We start from the raw sequence: 21,159 nt of genomic DNA, 5'->3' as shown, positions 1-21,159 counted from the left end.
CATTTTCTAGCACAGCACAAATTGAGTGAAACTGCAAAAAAACGCCTTGCGTGGCATGCTGAGCTTAGGTAGCATGACAGAAAGCTTGAGCCGTGGAGGTTGTGCCGCATTGCATCAGGTTCTCTGGGGAGAGATTGGGGAGTTTGTTTCTCTTACAGCGACGCTCTCCGTTTTCTGCTATCTACGAAAATTTCAGATTGAATTTTGGCTCCACAGTCAGCATGACTCCCCAGCCTCTGCATCGGCACTCTGCATCTCATAGTAACCTAGTCTGAGGTACACACATGTATTTAAGCTTTATGTTGTGTGGCATATTATGAATTGGGGCACTGCACTAAGACATATCAATTGGGGGCACTACTGTGTGGTATATTATAAATTGGGAGCACTGCTGTGTGGTATATCATAAATTGGGAGCACTGCTGTGTGGTATATTATAAATTGGGAGCACTGCTGTGTGGTATATTATAAATTGGGAGCACTGCTGTGTGGTATATTATAAATTGGGAGCACTGCTGTGTGGTATATTATAAATTGGGAGCACTGCTGTGTGGTATATTATAAATTGTGAGCACTGCTGAGTGGTATATTATAAATTGTGAGCACAGCTGTGTGATATATTATAAATTGTGAGCACTGCTGTGTGGTATATTATAAATTGGGGACACTGCTGTGTGGTATATTATAATTTGGGAGCACTGCTGTGTGGTATATCATAAATTGGGAGCACTGCTGTGTGGTATATTATTAATTGTGAGCACTGCTGTGTGGTATATTATAAATTGGGAACACTGCTGTGTGGTATATTATAAATTGGGAGCACTGCTGTGTGGTATATCAAATTGGGAGCACAGCTGTGTGGTATATTATAAATTGGGAGCACTGCTGTGTGGTATATTATAAATTGGGAGCATTGCTGTGTGGTATATTATAAATTGGGAGCACTGCTGTGTGGTATATTATAAATTGGGAGCATTGCTGTGTGGCATATGGATTTGGGACATTGCTGTGAGGGATATTATCAATTTGGTGCACTACTATGTGGCAAAGGGGTCTATTTACTAAGCTTTGTTAGGAGATAAAGTGAACGGAGGTAAGGTACCAGCCAATCAGCTCCTATCTGTCATTTTTCAAATACAACCTGTGACTTGGCAGTTAGGAGCTGATTGGCTGTTACCTTACCTCCGTTCACTTTATCTCCTAACAAAGTTTAATAAATAGACCCCATAGTATGAATATGGGGCACAGATGTCTGACAAGTCACACCTCTATTGTTCGCATTCATACAGCATCTCATCACATTGAGTAAAATTTAAATCTAAAATTAAAAATAAGTTTATTTCAAGAGATCTTTATTAGTTTTAGTATTTCTTAGAACATGATTTACTCAGCATAGAGCCCTTATCTAATTGTTTGGAGGCTAACATGAGAAAAAGAACAAATTGTGGCCCTCCATTCAGGGCCGGCGCTAGGCTTTGCTGCGCCCAGCGCCTGTCCTGTGTTGCCGCCCCTTCCCTCCTCCGCTCCCTCCCCCTGAAGTTACATAGTAACGATAGCGCCGGGAGGGAGGGTGGGCGTTTCCTGCGCCCTCCGTATACAGTGGTGCTTCGGGTGACTGACCGGCTTGCCCATGCCTGGAGCCGCTACTGCCTCCATTCAGAGTCATATTCCTAATATGGCACTCCAAGAAAAATGTTTAGAAGCCCCTCCATTAAAAGTATAGGATAATCACATTTTTTGTTCTGCCAAAACTAGTTACACTAATACCTCTACTTTGTACTTAGGGCCTGATTCAGAGCCACTCTTAAGCGGCAGCTCGTTCGCTCCGAGCGATGTTTGGCCAACTGCGCATGCGTACGGATCGTTATACGCATGCGCGAACCAGTCAGTGCGGTCGAAATTCATGTGCTCGCTAAATAGCGAGTGCCTGCTATTTTGAGTGACAGAATGAGGCGTATGTGGGTGGTAACAGGGGAAGGTGCTTGAAAACGGGGAGTAGAGATCCGATCGCAGGCATGCTTAAAGGTCAAAGTGTAAATAAATGTCACATAAAATTCCAGCCTCCCAGCACTTTAGAAATACTACTTTTATGAAATAAATATTATTTGCTTCTCTACTAAAACACTGATTCATTTATGGCCTGAATTAATCATGAGAGTGAGTGGACTGTCAGACACGTTACTTTATTGTATTACATGCAGCAGTCTTGTGTGTTTGAACTTTGATCTACATGGGGCATATAGATGTGTCCATACACACCTATCATTTTCCCAGCACATAGCACAGCATATGTGGCGCATCTTATACACACACCATGGCAAACTAAGTCGGGAATAATGTACTAAGCCTCAAGTGTATTTAATACCACCTATCACCCAGCTGATGCCGCCTTTCCGGAACTGCACTGCGCATGCTTCAAGCAGCGATTGTAGTGGATGTAACCTGATACAGCAGAGACAGTGGCGCACTGCACCCAGGTATAGATCTCTGAGTGGGTGCCACAAAGGAGGAGATTGAGCATGTAATCTGCCCTCCACTATATGCCGCCTCATATAGTAATTCTGTAGTGTGGACTGATATTGTCATAAAGCCCCACCTCCTCTGCCTCCCAGCAACAACAACTAGGAGGGGAGATAAGAGAGTCCCCCAGTTTTGTGCTTCACAAAGGACACTCTCTGTTGCCCATCATGGGATGGGAAAAAATATCTGTTAAGCTGCATACACACACAACGATTTTTTGAATGATTATTGTTAAATGATATCGTTTAACGATAATCGTTTGAAAAAATCGTTCACTGAGTCAAACGATGAACGATTATCGTTCATGCGCATTCACGTTTGTAGTTCAGTCAGACTTGTCAACTGAACGGGTGTTTTATGGGTGTGCATAATTAAAACAGCAGCGTCATTAACCACGTCACTGTTTTTTTTTTAAGCCAGAACTGCTCGCAAAATTGTGGTACGCTCGTTCAGACCTAGAGGCGTGAACAGACCGCAAACAGCGAACAGTTCATTTGAATAGCCACCCCTATTTTCTGGACGAGCGAGCGCTAATTGCGTCCGGCTCTGAATCAGGCCCTTAGTAAGAAACAACACTCTATCCCCATCTCCATCCATGGTGACAACCACGCTCCTCTAATTCTAGCCATCCTGCTCTATAAATGTATGCAACTTGCTAAAAGTCTCAGCATACTTGTGCAAATCATAGAACGTGGCACCTATAAAGAGGTTTTACTTTACTGGCTTTATACAGAACAAATTATTGTTAGACACAGCCATGTATATATTACATACTGTTTGTTATTATATAAATGTCTACTTATCTCTATAATATAATTTGGATAAACTTGTTCAGACTAGGATCAGGTTATGTCTGGAAGGCAACTGTAGAGAGGAACCAGCTTACATGCTAGGACGGATCATGTACAGGATGCGGTCAATCTCTTGACCGCGGGGATTCCGGAGGTCAAAATGCCGGCGCCGGAAAACCGACACCTGTCAGAATCCCGGTACCAGGATCCCGACTGCCGTAATTCCAAAAGTAAGTAGCGGGGTTAGGGGGAGGGTTAGCGTTAGGGGTTAGGGTTTGGCACTAGGGGGAGGATTAGGGTTAGGCACTATGGGGGGATGGTTAGGTTTAGGGTGCGGTAAGGGGGAGGTTAAGTTTAGGCACTAGGGGGGAGGTTAGGTTCAGGCATCGGGGAGGGAGGGTTAGGTTTAGGGTAGAGAGAGAGGGAGGGTTAGGATACCTACCGACAGGATGTTATAGGGGTGCTAGACTGCACACCCTAGTTTTAAACATAATAAGAGGTGTTACCATGCTGTGACTTAAGCTCCATACACATGGAGCGATCAGATAACGATATTGTTGTCTCATCGCCCTGTGCCCTCCTGGTGTGCTGGATGATCGATATCGATCATCCAGCACACCAGCAACTTACCAGCGACTATCAACCAGCAACTTATCAACGATCGCGGGTCCCTATAGTAACTTGCTCGATATCGACCAAGTTAACCTGCATGCACGGGCGATGGACGATATAGATATCGTCCATATGTGCCCGCGCATCACAGGTCGTTGGTGGGTTGGAAGGGGCCAAAAACCGATCGATTTGAACGATAAAGATATGAACGATATCGTTATCGTTCAAATCGATCAGTTTTACCATACCGTTATAGTGCTATGCAGAAAAAAAATGCAGGTGCACACTTTAAGCACTAAAATCAATGATAATCATAACAATTATAATCAACTCTACAGTTTTTAGGGCCGTAGCTAGGGTAGTGCGGCCGGTGCCATCGCACAGGGCACCACAGGTCAGGGGGCGCTGTTTGAGCTTATCAAATTTCTGTTTATTATCATTCTTGCTTGTAGCTTCCTCTTATTTCATCCCCAGCATCTCCTCCTCTCTCCTATCTCTTCCCTGGCCCTTCCCCATGAAGCCATGACCCTTTTTTGGGTGCATTATGTCCCTTTGAAAAATGAGGGGGGCGCCAATGCTCTTTCTGGCACAGGGCACCAAAAAGTCTAGTTACGGCTCTGACAGTTTTCATGGAGTATAAATAAGGTTTCTTAGCACGTTTGGCCAAAAATGCCTGCCCATCTACCACTTCATGGTGACCTCATCAGATGGGCCCCTGACATCCCTAATACTGACACATTATATCAATTGATCTAGGACTTACCTAGATAAAAGATGGAGATTTAATGGATTTTATTTTGCTAAATTGCGCCTACTCTGCGACTGAATACACTAGGACACGCCCTTTTCATGTCTGTTCCCTAATCTGCTCTGCACGACATTTTGTGTGCTTGGGATCCATGATAAAAGCAAACGTCACCTCAGAATGCTGCCTACTGTACTTTCCAGTGGCGTAACTATAAATTTTGCTCCCCCATGCCAAAAAAGTTTCAGGCGCCCCCCCCCCGCCCCCCACCCAAAGATCAAACACACCCAAAGACTACGTTTAAGGTGTGTGTGGTTACATGATACAGCAACTTGCCTTACACATTATGACACACTAACTAATGCCACTTATAACACAGTGTGCCACACCGGAATGCCCCTTACAACACATTATGCCAAACCGGAGTGCCCCTTACAACACATTATGCCACACAGCAATGCCCCTTACACATCCCACACAATAATGCCACATATAACACATAATGACATACAGTAAAGTGCTTATAACAAATTTATGCCATGCTGTAATGCCCCTATTTCACATTATGCCACACTGTAATGCCACATACAACACATTATGCCACACAGTAATTCCCCTTACACATTATGCCACACAGTAATGCCCCTAATAGCACATTGTGCACACAGTAATGCCAAATACACATTATGCCAAACAGTAATGCCCATTACATCCCACCCTGACAGATCTACTTCACCAACCCTCCTTTCTGCTCCTGCCTGTTCGTCACCTCAGCTCAAGACAGGTTGCACAGTTTTTATGTCCATGTAGAACCAGATTATTGGGAACATAGTTTATAACCTGTAAACTGTGTATCAAATTGGTGCCCCTTATACAGTGTCCCCTGTAGTTGTGCCCCAAAATGCAATGCCCCCTATACTAGTGCCCCTTATGCAATGCCCCCTGTAGTAGTGCCCCTTATGCAATGTCCCCTGTAGTAGTGCCCCCTTTTGCAATGTCCCCTGTAGTAGTGCCCATTATGCAATGTCCCCTGTAGTAGTGCCCATTATGCAATGCCCCCTGTAGTAGTGCCCATTATGCAATGTCCCCTGTAGTAGTGCCCATTATGCAATGTCCCCTGTAGTAGTGCCCATTATGCAATGTCCCCTGTAGTAGTGCCCATTATGCAATGCCCCCTGTAGTAGTGCCCATTATGCAATGTCCCCTGTAGTAGTGCCCATTATGCAATGTCCCCTGTAGTAGTGCCCCTTATGCAATGCCCCCTGTAGTAGTGCCCATTATGCAGGGCCCCCTGTAGTAGTGCCCATTAAAGTAGTGCCCCCTGTAGTAGTGCCCATTATTCAGGGCCCCCTGTAGTGCCCCTTCTAGTAGTTAGCCCCCTGTAGTGCCCCTTCTAGTAGTTAGCCCCCTGTAGTTAGCCCCCTGTAGTTGCTACCCCCCTCCACGCGCACACAAACACACACACACACAAAAGAAAAAAACACAAACACTTACCTTTATCCCCGCTCCAGTGCTGCTGCCGTCCATACACCGGCGTCCGATCCTCGGCACTATGGGAGTGACGTCATTACATCACTCCCATAGTGCCCTGCGGATGGAGGGTGCAGGGGGTGCGATAGTTACTACTACTCCGTAGTTACTACTACTGCCCCCGTCGCCCCCAAGCTACCCAGCGCCTCCAAGCCACCGTGGGGGCTGCGGGGGCAGTAGTTACGCCACTGGTACTTTCACTTTGGTCAGCAAATGTTACCTCTGTCTCTTTATATTCTGTCACAGTTGAACATTTCAATGTTTTAATGACCTAATTAACATTTATGTGTTTGTTCATATAAATGTGTTTTTATAGTATAGACTTTGCTTAGATGTCATAAAATGCATCCTATTGAAAGTTATGGGCTAGATTTACTAAGCGGCAGCTTTGCACCTGAAATTTAAAATGGGCGTAATATTAAGTGCAAAACTATCGCATGTAGTATTTAAATTTTAAAGTGAAAACCACAGAGAATCGACGGCTTGCAAAAATCCACAGGTTTGCTTCTAGAGGCGATGTTTAATTAATACTATTTTAGTGATAGCCGGCGATGGCACATGCTCATGCACACTGTCAGGGTATTTTTGCTAAAAATATCCTAAGAACTGTGCGGAGAGGATTTGCAGGGACAGAGCTTTCTCACAAGCTCTGTTCCTGCAGACGATATTTGATGCATACTTGCGTTGTTTTCAAATATCGAAAATGGTAATTTGGGTGATATTATCACATCCCATCCACATCTGATATGCAGATTGTGCTAAATATGCCCCTAAATGGTTTCATAAGGGTGCTCTACTCACCAGTCACTTTCTGGGATAATAGTCAATGTTAGATATTGGCTGAAACATTGGGCCTGATTCAGACCCACTCGCGAGCGGCTGTCCGCTCGCAAGTGGGTCGATGGTCTGCACTGAGCATGCGCACGACGGAGGGAGCTCCGTCGTGCGCATGCGCCAGACACGACGAGCGAAGGACTTTCCTTCGCTCGTTGTGTCCGATCAAAGGGGGCGTGCTGTCAATGTTGATTGACAGCACGCCCCCTTTGGTGGGCGTGCCGGGGGCGTGCCTCCCTGACGGGGCGTTCCCACGGGAACGCCTCCCGTCAGAAGCCGGCCCACTGACATCACTAGTGATGTCAGTGGGAGTGATTTTGGATCTGATAGAGCCAAAATCACTCCGGAGCTTGCGGTTGAAAACCTCAACCGCAGGCTCCGGCTCGCATTTTCGATGGTCGCGATGGTCACGACCATCGCGGCCATCAAAATGCACGCTCGTATAGCCTGTGGGTGGTGACCCACAGCTATACGAGCGTCCAGGAGGACGCTCCATGAAAATGGAGCCCGGCCCTCATGCAGAGCGTGCGCTCTGCTCAGAGCGTACGGCTCTGAATGAGGGCCATTATTCATAAGAGAATGCGTCCAATTAGATCACCAGGAACCAGTGACATCACTGGACTGAAGAAGCACCAGTTGTATTCTAATAAATACTAGTTCAGACCTCTATATGGCTGACTCCAGTCTGCACTGGCATTACATATAGTACTGTACACTTTATTTTACTAGCATTTCTGACTTTAACTCATCATGGCTAGATTTTAGGTACATGATCCCAAATCACAACCCTGACCTGGCTGGATTCACCTAACCTCAGCCACATTCTGGAAATAATCCAGCACTAGTTTCCTAGGTGCTTCTGTCTTGTCAAACTCTGGACTAGGGACATTTGAAGGTGTCAAACATAAATAATTCGGGGAGATCAGCTGTAAATAAGGCAATGATTGCTGTGGCAACAGAAAGACAAGTACATGATTTGTCCAGACAGTATAAAATATTTGCAAATAATTTGAATCACTGTGATACCATTATATTCCTTTGAATGAAAAATAGACATTTATAAAACAAAACAGTTTCTGGTGAAACTGGTAAAATATGCAGTATATTTCAGTACAACCACAACCACACCTACTGTATTGCAATTTTCTTGGAATATAAAAAAAAGAAGAGGTATTTAAAACACAATTTTCAGCTATAGCGTATGTAAACTTGAGACCCGCTCGCTAGATGCGTTCGCACGCAGCCATCAGCTGCCAAAGTATGCAAATCCCGCGATCACACGGCAAGACATTAGTACGCCCACTATGTCTTGGTGTGCGATCGCAGTGTGTATTTAGATGCCCACCAGCCTGTCACAAGACGCCCACATTGCCTTAGTAACACACGTCATCTCCAGGAAGTGTACTTAACATTCGGTAACATCGAGTAACATTGGACCCATACGCAGCACTTGTGGCTGACCATACCCTACCGCAAGTACTGCGAGTGTTTCAGTGTGTAATTCAGCCATGTGACGTGTATTATGACGCTACGTTTTAATTATGCACGCCTCTGAAATGGCGTTAAGACGCACAGACACGCCTGCGTTCGCACCACCACACCCCCGTTTCCATTGACCAACCCCTGTCACCACCCACAAACAGCTCGTCCTGCCACTCATTCTAGCAAGGCGTCTATGTACAGGGTGCAAACGCTTCCCGATCACATGGACTAGTTTGCGCACGCGCACTGCGTCTTACACGCATGTGCACATTACAAACATCGGTAGGCTGCGTACGAACACAGCCTAGCGAGCGGGTCTGAATTAGGCCTTTAGTTCAATAATCGGAACCACAATCTGCCACGTTTATTCAAATTTACAAAAGAAAATGTAAGTAAGGGGAAAAAGAAAAACAATACAAAAAAAAAAAGAATTTATTTTTCCTGCAGAGCTCGATGGTCTAACTCCACCTCATCCCAAAGGCCATGACCATAAATGTAACTGATTATTGATATATTTCTGCTGCCAGGCATGTAGCATGTGATTCAATTATCCAGAATGTTCTGTAGTAGTCGCACGCATTGTTCCTGCGCAAATAAGTAATAGTAGTAATAAGTAGTAATAAAGGTAATGGTAAATCGTTTATTTTTCTTTATACCCATTGGAGGTGAGAGCAAATATTAGAAAAATAAGCATATTTGGTCACACAACCATTACTGACATGTCACACAGAAAATCTTGCGGCTAATTGGATTATCCCCATACGGTGAAATAAGCTATATGAGAATGAGCTGGTGCATCTGCCTTTCCACCATCCCAAGTCTGGGCTTGATGATGGTGGCTGCTGTATTATGATTAGATGAGTTTTATTGGACTTTTTATGATTGGTATAATTATATTCTCTTTTTTAGCTGAATCTCTTTCGAATCAGAGTTCATTTTATGAGGCGGATTTATCAAAGCTTGGAGAGAGATAAAGTGGAGAGAGATAAAAGTACCAACCAGTCAGCTCCTTACTGTCATTTTTCAAACACAGCCTTTAAAATGACAGCTAGAAGCTGATTGGTTATTTCTTTATGGGCCTCATTTATCAACGAGTTTTATCATTCACAACGAGTGATAAAACTCTTTGCGTATGATAATGGTGCTCCAGCCAATCAGCTCCCAACTGTCATCTGTTTGAAAAATGAAGTTGGGAGCTGATTGGCTGGAGCACCTTTAATCATACGCAACAAGGTTTATCACTCGTTGTGAATGATAAAACTCATTGATAATGAGGCCCTCTATCTCTCCACTTTATCTCTCTCCAAACTCTGATAAATATGTGTTTGGAATAGAATTTAAGATATTTTATGTTAGGACAGATGATTTAGGGCCTGATTCAGCAAGGAACACTATTCTGCTTATACGCTCGCAACTGCATTGCAAATATCAGCGGTGCTATTTACAAGTGTGCATTCACATTGCGTACACAGCCTGACATGAGGCCGCCCACTTCCCCATACTCACATCTGTATATTTAGGGCAACATAGCAAAACAATCGGTAACATAGAGTAACATCGGAACCCATATGCACAGTTAAGGAAGCCCAGACCTCACTCAGGAATTGCTAACTTCTGCGCACGCTATGAGACCTTAGGAGGTGTCAGGTAACGCAGTGGCTAATTTATGCACGCCCATGCAACGCCGATGCGCTCATAACCGGCTCGAAGGTTAGGCCTGCGCACGCGCAGCGGCCGCACCGCGCGTGCGCAAGCCCCGGAGAAACTCTGTTGCTCCGGAGCTCGCTACCAAAGGGGCGGCTGTCGATGTTGATCCACAGTTGCCCCCATTTGGTAGGCAGGCCGGGGGGGTGGTTTCCAAAATGGAGGCGTTCCTTTACGAAAGCCTACCGTTTTGTGGGCAGCCGCACTGACATCATCAGTGATGTCAGTGGGGAGCTTCCTGCTCCATCAGAGCAGAAAGCTCCCTGGGGCTTATGAGTGCCCTGACCTTAGGGTCTGGTCGTAAGCCCCGATCACCATTGCGACCATTAACCTGGTCGGTCGTTAAGCTGTGGGTTGTAACCCACAGCTTAACGATCGACAAGGAGGCAGCCATTCAGGATGCAAGCGGCCGTCCTGATTCAAAGCGACCGCTTGCATCTAACAACCGCCTCTAAATGAGGGCCTGTGAGGGCTCGCAAAAAGCGAGCGCTCGCTCTGAATCAGGGCGGGCGCTTGGTTTTTTAGTTGAGGCCTCTTGGCCGCTCGCATAGCTGTGGGTTACCACCCACAGCTTATGCGAGCGGCCATGATGATGGTCGCGATGGTCAAGACCATCGCGACCATCGGGCTTGCGACGAGACCCTTGTGGTAGGGTCTCTTGGCCGCAAGTCCCAGAGAGCTTTCGGCGCTAACACAGCCGGAAGCTCTCTCATTGACATCACTGGTGATGTCAGTGAGGACGCCCACAAACGGCAGGCGTTCGCTTGGGAACGCCTCCGTTTGTGAAGCCACCCCCCCGGCCACGCCTACAAAAGGGGTCGAGCTGTTGATCAACATTGACAGCCGCCCCTTTTGTAGTGAGTCCCGGAGCGAGCGCTTTTTGCGCTTGCTCCGGGGCTCGCGCACGCGCAGTGCGCAAGCCGCGCGTGCGTACTGGCCCACCATCGACCCGGTTGCGAGCGCACAGCACTTGCGACCGGGTCTGAATCAGGCCCAGTGTTCCTTGCTGAATCAAGCCCTTAGTTCATCTGTACTACTCAATAAATTTTAATTGTTACAGATACATTGTAACTGTTATAAGAAATGCATAAAATTGTTCCTTCAGGAAGCTATAATGTGCATCAAATTGAAGATTTCTATTTACTCTTTTTGTTTTATTTATTTTTTATCATAGCTTTTTTATCATTAATCCTGCAAGATAAAAAGTAACTACATGTGTTGTATTTATTAAGTTCTCCAAAAGACCCCACCTAAATGACCTTAGAATATTTTCTGCCTGTGAGAGAAATAACCTGAATTAGAAGCTGCTACATTTTCTGAGTGTCTGTAAGATTGTTAAAAAGAAAAAAAAAAAAGATGTCAAATGAGATTTAATTGGTACGAATAAATCTGACACTTGTACAGAGATAGTCATTTCTTTTTTCCTTTACTTTTCAGATATTGAGAAGAGCAGACAAAAATGGTAAGGACATGACAGCATGTAATATTTAATGACATATCTATATAAAGTGAGCATAAATTTGTGCCTTTGTAACTTTCCTGCCGCTTGGACAAAGGATATGACTGTAAAGAAGCTTATGATATGCCAGCAATAACTAATACCAAAGGCATATCTATCTGGATAGCAGGGGAGACATCTGCTATGGGGCCCGATAAGGCTCATAAGTGTTGGGTCCAGTCTAGCTGCCACTTGTGTTCTTTGGGACCCACACTACAGTACTAAATGGCACTAAAGTTCAAGCTGATCTATTAAAGTATCTGACTGTTGGTGGAAAAGTACATACAGTTTATATGGAATAAAATACATTACTTTTTGTATGCATTTTACTACTTGCTAATGTTAACACATTTACTTGGGATACAACGCCTCTGGCCAATATAGTGTTGGTGTTTTGAGAAATTGATGGTTACAAAGAGAAATGTATTTAATCACCATATTTACCCTCCCATACATTATCGATAAAACCTACTAAATCGGTGGACAGATCTCTTGGTGGAGCGGCATATATATAATAGGCCCCCACACCTAGATAGTTCTTGCCCACTGCTGACTATCAGTGGGTAGCGCTGGCTATTGTCTCCCAATGGTTGGAGACCATCAATCACTTCTTCCTGATGGTAAATTGTTTTACCATTGAGGGGAGAGGCTGGATGGTGAAATCCTTTCCTTGGTAAAGAGGTTATTTTATCCTGCACAGGAATGAAAATTATCGCAGTAAAATATGCAAAAAATTATTATAGAAAACCAACTTATACAGATAATAAAAGAGCTATATATTATTATATTAGCGTTGATATCAGCACAGGTGGTGGTTCTCCCCTGGGTCAAACAACAGTATATCCAAATACTCACTACAGTATTATTGACACAACAAGATAGCAATAATTCTCAAAAAGAAGGACCCTTTGCGGAGGCACTGCTTCAAAAAGTGCATTCATAAGACTTAAAGTATAACTTTTAATGCATTATTAAAAAAGACAGAAAACAATAGCCACACATAAATGCTTATAAACATTATTACCGGGGTCTGCAAGGAATTGTGGGAACTGTAACATTTACGGATAATCACGTTTGTAGGAATGGCCATCGGAGGGTTAACAATCAACGGTCCATGGCCCCCAGGTAATAACAAAACAGTTTGCTCAGTCAATACCATTGATGGTAGAGAACCATCAGATCTCCACTAGTGATGGCAAAATCATCAATAATCAGTGGCACCAATGGCATCAATAATCAAACCACCAATGGTTGCTGGCCATTCTAATTTGGTTATTCAGCCATGTTCACCTCCAAAAGCAGTTTGTAGAGGTTTCAGTAAGTTCAGATGTTCAACTACAGAAAAGCTTTGTTCAGCCTTATTTCACACATGCCGGGAAAGTATATTGCACACTATTGTAGGACTACAAGTGCCAGAACGGACACGTGTGGCAGTGCATACTAGCAAATGTAATGTAGTACAAGTGTTGAATTCCTCTTAAAATAAATAACTAATATTGCTCTTAGACTGTAGCTAAATATACTACCCCTGATAGCTAAATAAATCATTTTGTATTGCTGCCAGTAGTCTTATAAGAACTTTTAGTATGCCTTCAGAGAATCAAGTATAGCATGTAATAACCAATCAAATGCAGCCGCAAATGTATTTCACACAAGTAATCTCAGTTTTTGTTTAGAAAATCCCTACTTCCCAACATTTAAACTGCAAAATTAGAATAAAATAAACCCCATCCTGACTAATTGTGGTAACTAATTATGCCTCGGGGACTTCTCTTTTCTGGCAAAACTCTCATTAGTGCAGCAAAGCTGTCTCCATCTTAAAAAAAGAAATTTGTTCTGTGGAAGTGGAATGTACATCATTACAGCCTTTGGGTCCTTAGTCGTTAGTGTCCTAACTGCTAACCCCCTCCTAGACCATTATGCCTAATAATAAGAGATTTATTTGTACATTAAAAATAAACTCATAAAAAAGAAGTAGAACTCAAAGACTTATATGTTCCAGGAATACATCAAAAAATGATCTTTAAACATTAAAAGTCTATCGCACTATAAGAAGTGACTATACAGTCCTGCACAAATAAATCCCTGCTAATATTAAATCGTGCCCTGAAAGACTCACCTCTACTGATCCCTGCATAATGGGCCACTATGTATGCAGCTGCTTAATCCACCAATCACATGTTACTTTAATGCTGAAGTCATTGTGAATATATATAATTTCACATATCAAAGCCTGTCCTCGCTAATGCCAATGATTTGATGAAAGAGACTATTATAATGTTATTTTTCTTTTGTCTTTGCTATAAAAGATTCATATATCTCTGCTGATCTAAAGGATGAATCATTCCGAAATACAATATTTCTTAACTGTTTGCTGTTACAATATCATTTGAGGAAAAAGTGTCATAAGCAACATAACTGTGGGTTTTACTTGTAATAATGAGCCTTCTGTGTATTGTACACAGTGACCTCAGGCCAGAAGTGCTATGTGTATGCAGTACTGTGGACGCCCATTGCTTTCTCTTGCAGTTAGTGATTATTTTGTGCACATTAACTGATATTGGCATAATGCAGATAATTACTTCCACAAGTATTAGCTCTTCCATTAGGACATTTTAATCTTCGTATAAAGTGCGCATACAAAAAAGAAAACAAAATGTGAACTGCTGTTGGTAGCGCCCTTCTGGCTCATAAATGCTATAACGATCTACTATATTATGTTGCTATACAATGACTGTTTTATTCTCTGATAAAGCTTTTTGTATGTGTGTTCGACTTGTGAACCATTCTGTATGGTTTATTTTTTTTTCCAGACACTGCAGAAATTTTTATTGAATTCACAGTGTACAGTACTATACACAACATCCCAAATTGCAAAGTGCTTAAATGGAAGGTCACCTACACTGATACCAGCCTATCCTGAGAGTCATAAAATATTTATATCTAATGTTACTGTCAACTTTCCTCCTATCCTAGCCAGAGTACATTTTAGACAGAGCTGTATCTACTTCTCTGGAGCCTCCAGGCAGATGACATTCGGCACCACAATGGCTGCCCACAAACTGACATACCTCAGATATGTAGTCATAAAATAAGATACCATCTTATAATAAGAATCACATCAGCCACTATAACTGTACAACCCATCAAAGCTTATAACGGCTGTGTTATAAGCTTTGATGGGTTTACGGTGGTCATTATTATTAATCTTATCATTATTATTATTATTAATACATTTTATTTAAAGGGCACCACAAGTGGCCCGCAGTACTGTACAGAGGGCAAAACGAGGTTGAGAGGTTATGCCAGTGGTGTAACTAGGGTAGTTGGAGCCCAGGGCAAGTTAAAAAATGGAGACCCCCCCACCCTCAAGTAGGTGCACATGGGCATGGTCACATGTCACAAGGGGCGTGGCAACGTGACACCACCGTTTCTCGTCACTGTAGGAACATTCCTTTCCATTACATATGTACCTTAATGCCCCAAGTAGTAGTGCCCCTCTTGTAATGCTAACTGTAGTAGTGCCCCTTATGCAATGTCCCCAGTAGCAGCGCCCCTTATGGAGTGCCCCCTGTAGTAGTACCCATATACAGTGCCCTCAGTAGTGCCCCTTATATAGTGCCCCCAGTAATGCACCCTTATACAGTGCAACTTATATAGTGCACCTTAAACAGTGCCCCCAGTAGTACCACTTATACAGTGCCCCTTGTAATGCCCCTTATACAGTACTGCTAGTAGTGGTCCCCCTATGCAGTGCCGCCAGTAGTGCCTCCAGTAGTAATCCACCCCTATGCAGTGTCCCCAGTAGTGCCCCTTATTTAGTGACCCCAGTAGTAATCCCCCCTATGCAGTGCCCCAGTAGTGGTCCCTCCGATGCATTTCCCCCCTTATAGTGCCCCCAGTAGTAGTCCCCCCCAGCAGTGCCAGACAAAGACACACACGAAAAAAAAAAAAACACTTACCTGAATCCCCGCTCCTGCTTCCACTACCGTCCGCTCCTCCGTCCTCCCGGGCCGGCCCACTCTGCATTATGGGAGAGACGTCATGACGTCTCTCCCATCACCCACTGTGGGAGCCGGAAGATGGAGCTCATGAGTGAGCTCCGGCAGTGGGCGCAGCAGCAATGAGAGTCTGTCTGACTCTCATTGACTATACAAACAAACACACAGCCGCCGGGTAGTTCGAGTCTAATAGCCAGTGGCTGTGTTTGTTACTGTGTAGTACGGACTGCACGGTCCGCACTACACAGTAACAAACACAGCCGCTGGCTATTACACTCGAACTACCCGGCGGCTGTGTGTTTGTTTGTATAGGCAATGAGAGTCTGTCTGACTCTCATTGACTATACAAACAAACACACAGCCGCCGGGTAGTTCGAGTGTAATAGCCAGCGGCTGTGTTTGTTACTGTGTAGTACGGACTGCACGGTCCGCACTACACTGACCAGGGTCCTGGATCAGTCCCTGCTCGACCCTCCTTAGTTATGCCACTGGGTTATGCTTCCCACAGGGACTGGCTGGCAACTTTTAGCCTGGGACGCAGTTGTTTTTCTTTTGATTGTTCTCAACGGTACGCAGTACCAACACCTTATGTATAATCTTTTATTTGTAGAAATTAAAATAAGCATCCCTGACAAATGGTCACGTCTTCTACACACTTTCCATACAGATAGAGCAGATGTAGCATTTATATAAGAAAAACATTTAAAAAAAGGTGCCTCCCCTGGTCTGAAAAACCACCATTTACCGGTGTGTTTTTTTTTGTGACCACTCGGCAGGTAATAAGAGCAATACTTTTTTTTTTTCTAAGCACCATAGACTTTCTGATTATTTCCTGTTGTGACACTCCCATCTTGATCTGTTGAAAGATGCTTCTTTAGGGCAGATTACCGACTCTGACCATCCACCAGTTTCCCTTTGCATTCATGTCCCTGACCAGCTCCCTTAAAATTGGAATTGATGCTTAATGAAGCACTTCTACAGCATCCCTACTGTACAGCATAGTTGGATGAGGCTATTATAGATTACTTTTCTACACTACGAGTAACCTCATGCACTCTGATACAGTGCAGAGGCATTTTGTCAGGTTTCGGCCTAGGATTGTCTGTTACTCACCACAGCGCCGACTTCCCCTGACTTCTCGTGCGGTCAGACGTCAGGGGCAGCGGCGAGGGGCGCGCTGAGGATTATGCCTTAGGTGCACTTGGACATCCATGTACTGCTCTGTGACTTGATTACCGAGGTTGCCGTCATGGCAGTCTTCATCATCTGACTGACCCTTCATCCAATGGTAGCATTGTTGTTGTCAGCTGACGCTGTCCTCAAATGGACTGCTACCTTGGGGTATATTACTGGGCTCTGAACAGCAGGAAGTTGCCTGTACAATGTAGTTTCTACTAGTGTTTGCTTGCCGTCATTCCAGGTTCCCTTGCTATTCTGCTCTCGAGCCATTTCTAGTTACCGTACTCTCCTGTGCCAGTGGTGCATCTGGATACCTTGCCCACGTACTCTGTAATCCTCCAAGTACAACCACAGTGTCAACCTCCTGTGCCAGCGGTGCGTCTGGATACCTTGCCCGCGTACTCTGTACATCCTCCAAGTACAACTACAGTGTCACTCTCCTGTGCCAGCGGTGTGGCTGATACCTTGCTCACGTACTCTGATACCTTGCTCGCGTACACAGTACAACATCCAAGTACAACTACAGTGTCACCCTCCTGTGCCAGCGGTGCGTCTGGATACCTTGCCCGCATACTCAATACAATATCCAATTACAACTACAGTGGCACTCTCCTGTACCAGCAGCGCATCTGATAACTTGCCCGTACACTCGTTACAATATCCAAGTACAGAATCCTTGCTAGTGCTTCTTTCAGATGTACACTCTCCTTGGCCTTATCGGTGTTATCTCCCTCCATTTCCCACCTGTATCGTATACCTGACCAAAGGGCCGCAACCTGCTTGCTGGGTGCAGCTTAATCCCATATCCTGCTTGGAGGGGTAAATGGGGAACACCTCCCAGCAGGTTAGACTCACGCCTTTGGTCAGGTCTCGCCAACATCCGATACTTGTGGATGAGGAGGACATACATCCAGGCCCCTCGCCTCCAATTCCTTCCACAACACGGGACCTCAGCTTTGAGCTCCTCAGTAGGAGATGCCCCTGAGCCAGTCTTGACACATTTAGAACATTTTACACTAAATTGTATTACTTGTACCCAGTGCTGACACTAGTGGATGCAGAGGCCCGATTGTGAGAGGTCTATTAATATTTTGAGGCTGTAGATTTCAACATTCTTCCTGAAGCTGTTGCACAAGCGCTAGATACCCCCTTTACCGAACAGGAATGTTTGGAAGTTATTAAGTCATCCTCTGTTGGTAAAAGTCCTGGGGCTGATTGCTTCTCTTCTACTTACTATGAGACGTTCTCTACTATACCCCTCCCCAACTCATTGAATTCTTTCAGTGACATCTCAGACACAATATCCTTTTCTTGTCAGGCCTTAGAAGCCAACATAACAGTGATTCCCAAGGAAGGAAAGGTTCCTACCATGAGCTCCAGTTACCGCCCAATCTCATTACTTAACATAGATGCTAAACTCTTTGCAAAATTACTCTAATCGCCTTAGGGCACTTCTCCCAGGCCTGGTCCATTCAGACCAAGTAGGCGTTATCTAAGGGAGACAAGAGATGACACTAAGAGAGACAAGAGATGACACTAAGAAACAGTAGCACATGCAGGGGGGGTTTCTGAGTACCCAGAACCCCCCGTCTGACAGACTGGAGTGCAGACACCATGTTCTTAAGCCCCACCCCCGCAGGTTAATATGGAGTAGGCGGTGCTAATGTGACGCAATTTCATTATAATTGAGTCATTTGGCCCTACCCCCTTTCCGATTGATCTGCAAATCGCGGCATTTTGCAGTGAGGGGGAGGGCCCTAATTACATGGTGCCAGCCTGCTAGGTCCTGTACAGATCAGATATGCTGCAAGGTAAGTTTGTTTGTAATGTATATGTGACATATTTGTGTGTATATATGTGTGTGCGTGTAAGGTATGTGTGTGTATATACAGTCAGGTCCATAAATATTGGGACATTGACAGAATTTTCATATTTTGTCCTCTATTCACCACCACAATGGCTTTGAAATGAAACAAACAAGATGTGATTTAATTTGAGGGTAATTACATCCAAATCAGGTGAACGGTGTAGGAATTACAACGGTTTCTATATGTGCCTCCCACTTTTTAAGGGGCCAAAAGTAATGGGACAAACTAAACAATCCTAAATCTAACTTTCACTTTTTAATACTTTGTTGCAAATCCTTTGCAGGGAATTACAGCCTGAAGTCTGGAACGCATAGACATCACCAGACGCTGGGTTTCATCCCTGGTGATGCTCTGCCAGGCCTCTACTGCAAATGTCTTCAGTTCATGCTTGTTCTTGGGGCATTTTCCCTTCAGTTTTGTCTTCATCAAGTGAAATGCATGCTCAATCGGATTCAGGTCACGGGATTGACTTGGCCATTGCATAACATTCCACTTTTTAGCCTTAAAAAACGCTTTGGTTGCTTTTGCAGTATGCTTCGGGTCATTTTCCATCTGCACTGTGAAGCGCCATCCAATGAGTTCTGAAGCATTTGACTGAATATGAGCATATAATATTGCCCGGAACACTTCAGAATTAATTCTGCTGCTTTTGTCAGCAGTCACATCATCAATAAATACAAGGGAACCAGTTCCATTGGCAGCCATACATGCCCACGCCATGACACTGCCAACACCATGCTTCACTGATGAGGTGGTATGTTTTGGATCATGAGCAGTTCCTTTCCTTCTCTTCTCTTCCCATCACTCTGGTACAAGTTGATCTTTGTCTCATCTGTCAATAGGATGTTGTTCCAGAACTGTAATGGCTTTTTTAGATGTTGTTTGGCAAACTCTAATCTGGGCTTCCTGTTTTTGTGGCTCACCAATGGTTTGCATCTTGTGGTGAACCCTCTATATTCACTCTTGTGAAGTCTTCTCTTGATCGTTGACTTTGACACATATACATGTACCTCCTGGAGAGTGTTCTTGATTTGACCAACTGTTGTGAAGGGGTTTTTCTTCACCAGGGAAATAATTCTTTTGTCATCCACCACAGTTGTTTTCCGTGGTCTTCCAGGTCTTTTGGTGTTGCTGAGCTCTCCGGTGCGTTCTTTCTTTTCCAAACAGTTGATTTGGCCACACCTAATGTTTTTGCTATCTCTCTGATGGGTTTGTTTTGATTTTTCAGCCTAATGATGACTTGCTTCACTGATAGTGACAGCTCTTTGGATCTCATATTGAGAGTTGACAGCAACTGTTTCCAAATGCAAATGTCACACCTAGATTCAACTCCAGACCTTTTACCTGCTTAATTGATAATGAAATAACGAGGGAATAGCCCACACCTGTCCATGAAATAGCTTTTGAGTTGATAGTCCCATTACTTTTGGCCCCTTAAAAAGTGGGAGGCACATATTGAAACTGTTGTAATTCCTACACCATTCACCCGATTTGGAAGTAATTATCTTCAAATTAAATCTGAAAGTCTGCAGTTAAAGCACATCTTGTTTGTTTCATTTCAAAGCCATTGTGGTGGTGAATAGAGGCCAAAATCTGAAAATTCTGTTAATGTCCCAATATTTATGGACCTGACTGTATGTGCGTATGTGTATATATGTGTGTATATATACCAGGGCACCTAACACTTGGTTGCTTACGCTCTGTTGCATATCTAGGTGCTATGGTCACTAATGTAGCAATGTATATTATCCATGTCCTTGTCCTATTTTGTACTGTAAGTCAGTTGTCAAATGATTTGTTTATGTACTTTGTAAGGAGCTGCGGAACACTTGTGGCTCCATATAAATAAAGGATAATAATAATAATAATAACAATAACAATAATAATAATTTATATGTGTGTGTCTATATGTATGTATGTGTATATACAGACACATACATATATAAATATATGGTGAAGGCACCAACCCAATAGATGTCCACTCTATACAACAAGACTGTTATAAATGTGTGTGGCAACTGCACTCCCTTTAAATATCAGGTGTCAGCTAGACTAACTGAAGTAGGACATTGGGTTAATTGCCCACAGGTTAAATTATGTTTACATATAGTCAATCCAAGCGACTGGAGTGTTGAAAAAACAAACCATAGGTAATCTATATCAACTTGTTTAGTGAAATAAAGTGCAAAGATGTGCTATATTAATCAATAAATATATAGTGAAATAAAATACATAAAATAATTAGTTTTAGCTTCCAGAAATAGCTTTAAAACAATTAAATTAATTTAATTACATGTGAATAAATTGTTTAAAAAACAAAAAACGGCTTTTCGCTCCAAATTGAATACGGGCCTATGTGTATTAGAACACGAAGTCTAATTTATGTAAAGGTTAT

At 43.7% G+C, this 21,159-nt stretch overlaps 1 protein-coding gene across 1 annotated transcript in view; it reads left to right on the top strand.

Moving 5' to 3' along the window:
• The window catches only part of NECAB1 (N-terminal EF-hand calcium binding protein 1), a 298,804-nt gene that overhangs the window by 8,653 nt on the left and 268,992 nt on the right, over window positions 1-21,159 (top strand). Inside the window, exon 2 of the mRNA XM_088471513.1 lies at window positions 11,656-11,680. Coding sequence (XP_088327639.1) covers window positions 11,656-11,680 — 25 coding nt within the window. The remainder of the gene's footprint in view (window positions 1-11,655; window positions 11,681-21,159) is intronic.

The sequence above is a fragment of the Taudactylus pleione genome, unplaced genomic scaffold (assembly GCF_031769625.1).
Source record: "Taudactylus pleione unplaced genomic scaffold, aTauple2 ptg000114l, whole genome shotgun sequence".
NCBI lineage: Eukaryota > Metazoa > Chordata > Amphibia > Anura > Myobatrachidae > Taudactylus > Taudactylus pleione.
The sequence above is the reverse complement of the archived record's forward strand: the minus strand, read 5'-3'. Positions and strand labels throughout refer to the sequence as shown.